Source organism: Sinocyclocheilus grahami, unplaced genomic scaffold (genome assembly GCF_001515645.1).
Source record: "Sinocyclocheilus grahami isolate Dianchi unplaced genomic scaffold, SAMN03320097.WGS_v1.1 scaffold2556.1, whole genome shotgun sequence".
Classification (NCBI taxonomy): Eukaryota; Metazoa; Chordata; class Actinopteri; order Cypriniformes; family Cyprinidae; genus Sinocyclocheilus; species Sinocyclocheilus grahami.
This window is the reverse complement of record NW_015507735.1, coordinates 34934-38397: the sequence shown is the minus strand read 5'-3', so window position 1 is coordinate 38397 and position 3464 is coordinate 34934. Positions and strand designations below refer to the sequence as shown.

Genomic DNA, 3464 nt, shown 5'->3' with positions numbered 1-3464 from the left:
ACGCGGACACACACACACGCACACACAGACACACACGGACAGACAGACACACACGGACAGACAGACACACACGGACAGACAGACACACACACACACACACACGGACAGACACACAGACACACAGACACAGACACACGGACACACGGACAGACACACAGACAGACACACAGACAGACACACAGACAGACACACGGACACGGACAGACACACAGACACACGGACAGAGAGACACACACACACGGACAGACACACACACGGACAGACACACGGACACAGACACACGGACAGACACACACACACGGACAGACACACAGACACACAGACACAGACACACGGACACACGGACAGACACACAGACAGACACACAGACAGACACACAGACAGACACACAGACAGACACACAGACAGACACACAGACAGACACACAGACAGACACACAGACAGACACACGGACACGGACAGACACACAGACACACGGACAGAGAGACACACACACACGGACAGACACACACACGGACAGACACACGGACACAGACACACGGACAGACACACACACACGGACAGACACACGGACACACAAACACACATTGATAAAACCATGAGAAACCAGCATTCAGAGACAGGTTTACCAATATTCATTCCCATCTGGAACAGCACCCAACAACCACACTACAATAAAATAACACACTGTTCAACGTATATCAGTCATGCATCCTCCAGAAAGAAATGAGTACCACGGTTAAACCTGAGCCAAGTTCTGATGACGATTATTGAAATATTCATAATGCATATTACATCTTATTGTTGTATGATGATTATTATAGTGTCAAAACACAACACTGCATATAAATCATGGCTGCACGATTACCAACAAAAGAGAGTTTGATGGTCTAATGCTCGAAAATGATGAAATTAAAATTAATAAAGTTTACAGCTGTACTGTAAAACAATTATTGTTACTATATTTTAAAAACTCTTTTTGTATTTATAGTAAAATATTACCAAATGTAGGTGAATTTAAAATTGGCATATTTCCTGTTTTCATCTTAACTTCAGTTAAAGTTTTTTTTGTTTTAATATTACATTTATTTCGTTTAAAGCTAAAATTTTATTTATTACCAATTTTTTTAAAAAACAGTATTAGTTAACTATAATAACCCCGGCATGAGCATCAGGTTCTGTTCGTGTAAAAGAAAAGAAAAATGTAAAAAATTAGATATATGCTAAATAACAGAAGACTTTTCCCTTGTTAATTACTAGTACAATTTTTATATTTTTATTAAGTAATAATAATTATTATTATTATTGTTGCAAAATAAAAATATTTCTTTTTAATCGATTCTTTTAGTCACTGTAAAGTCAACCTCAGTTGTTTTTAAATGTCCTCTACAAAAAACAAATCGATTTTAGTAATAATAATAATAATAATAGTAGCATTATTTTATATGCATATTTATATATAAACAGCCAATATGTGAATACCGACAACCTAGAATTAAAAAAAAACAAATAATAATAATTAAATTGCAATTACAAGTTTTATCAGGAAAAATGGCATGCAATTTATCCCTAAACCGTGCAGCCCTAATATAACAAATCAGAATAAGTGATTAAAACAGCAGTAAATCATTAATACCTCAGGTTTGGAGTCAAGTTCATCAGAAAGCATGGATTCAGCCGAATGTAACCTGTCCACACCAGAGAGAACACATGAATATGAATAACATCAGCCATATATTACTGATGATAAACAGACGCAGTGGTCAGAGAGACAAGCTTCTGTCCATCAGCAGCTCTCACGCGTCACAGACGCGACGTCATGACGTCACGAATACATTAACATACTAATGAGCACATCGCTCAAAACACGCAGTGACGGTCAAATAACACGAAAAAGATCGACGTGTGCTGAATAAACCCATATTAACAAAGTCACATGTTAATGAATATCAAGCGATAAACTCATGAATATTAATGAGCCGTTCAGAAACTAAGTTAACAAGGCTCTGACAAACTAATAAACCTCAACCCGTGCTATTTATCAACGAGAGGTCTGCTATTATTACTAATGAAGCCTTTGACATTAATGAGCTTAGCATTAGCCACCGTTAGCTGGAGCTCGAATCTCCCTCGTTCTGCTCGCTCTCAGACACTCACGCATGGTGTTTATATCACACACTCGTCGTTATCAGCTCGGTTTACCTTCATCGCGGTGTTCTGGAGCCGCCGGTGTTCGGCAGAGAGCCGCGGAGCTAAACACAAACACAAACACAAAGACAGATGGAGAGCACTTCCGGGTCGCGCGAGGAGGAATGCACTTCTGGGCGGAGAAGAGACTCTCAGTGTTGATTAGTGTTATGGTAATTTAGTATGGCGTCAGTATAATGCCACAATTTAGCCTGCTTTTCATTGAGCGATGCGCTTTGTGAATCGGTTGAGCGAATCGTTAAAAGAATCGGTTCAGAAGAACGCGAATCATTAGCGGCGGCTAATGATGCCTGGCACTCACGATGCCTGATTCTTTTGAACCGAGTCTTTTTGAAGAACAACTATTTTTTACTTTTTTTTTGTGAACCAGAAAACAATATAATCACACTGAAAACACACACATAAAAACACAATTATATTACAATAATATTTTTCTTAAATATAATTTTTTTAATTTACAGTAAGATGTTACCAAATTTATTTTAATATTAAGTTTTTAGTTTTATTTTTTATATTTAGATGTTTTTTAAATTTTTTAAATAAAAAATCAACTAAATTAGTTTTTAAATATGCTTATACAATTTTAGTTTATTTTTGAACATCAAGTTAAAATGAAAAGAAAATCAGAAATGTTTCCTTGCCTTTTTAAAATATTTAACGTGCATTTTATTTAGTAAGAAGTTTTTAGTTTTACAAGCAAGCACTTGATTTGATTTATATTTGTATTATGTTCACATATATTTGTATTTTATTTGTGTTGACACGGACACAGAATGGTGCCGAGCAGATTCAGGGACACATTTGACAATTACAATTATTTTAATAACTTTATGACATAAATGAAAACATTGGACAGTGTATTATTCAGTCTTAAAAATTAAAGAGTGGGAAATAAAAAAAAAAGCTCAAATTAAAAATACAATGTAAAAAAAAAACAAAGAATCAGTAAACGAACAATGTGAACATTTAGGCACAGCTGAGAAATGTTTATTCAGATCCAGTATGTATTACTGATGATTGTAAATCAATATAATGCTGGATTAATGTAAAAGCACACCGATGAACAGGACTGAGCGGTCTATCCGTCCGTACTCACAACCGTAAATGTGAGGATTATCTAATGAACAGCAAAGAAAAATACATCTTCATACACAAAACGGCATATTATTATTATTTTACTTACAAAAGACAGGAATAACAAATATCAGTAATAAGAGCAACACTTCAGCCAGAATCAGACGATGGATTGATTGTTT

At 35.8% G+C, this 3464-nt stretch overlaps 1 protein-coding gene across 1 annotated transcript in view; it reads right to left on the bottom strand.

Annotated features, from left to right (window-relative positions):
• Window positions 1–2458, bottom strand: part of LOC107575297 (zinc finger protein 410-like) — a gene marked incomplete at its 3' end in the record, with an annotated part of 12308 nt that extends 9850 nt beyond the window's left edge. Inside the window, exons 1-2 of the mRNA XM_016261698.1 lie at window positions 2203–2458; window positions 1637–1688 (exon numbers count right to left, since the gene is read on the bottom strand). Of these exons, the coding sequence (XP_016117184.1) occupies window positions 1637–1669 (33 nt within the window). The remainder of the gene's footprint in view (window positions 1–1636; window positions 1689–2202) is intronic.
• Between the last annotated feature and the right edge of the window lie 1006 nt (window positions 2459–3464).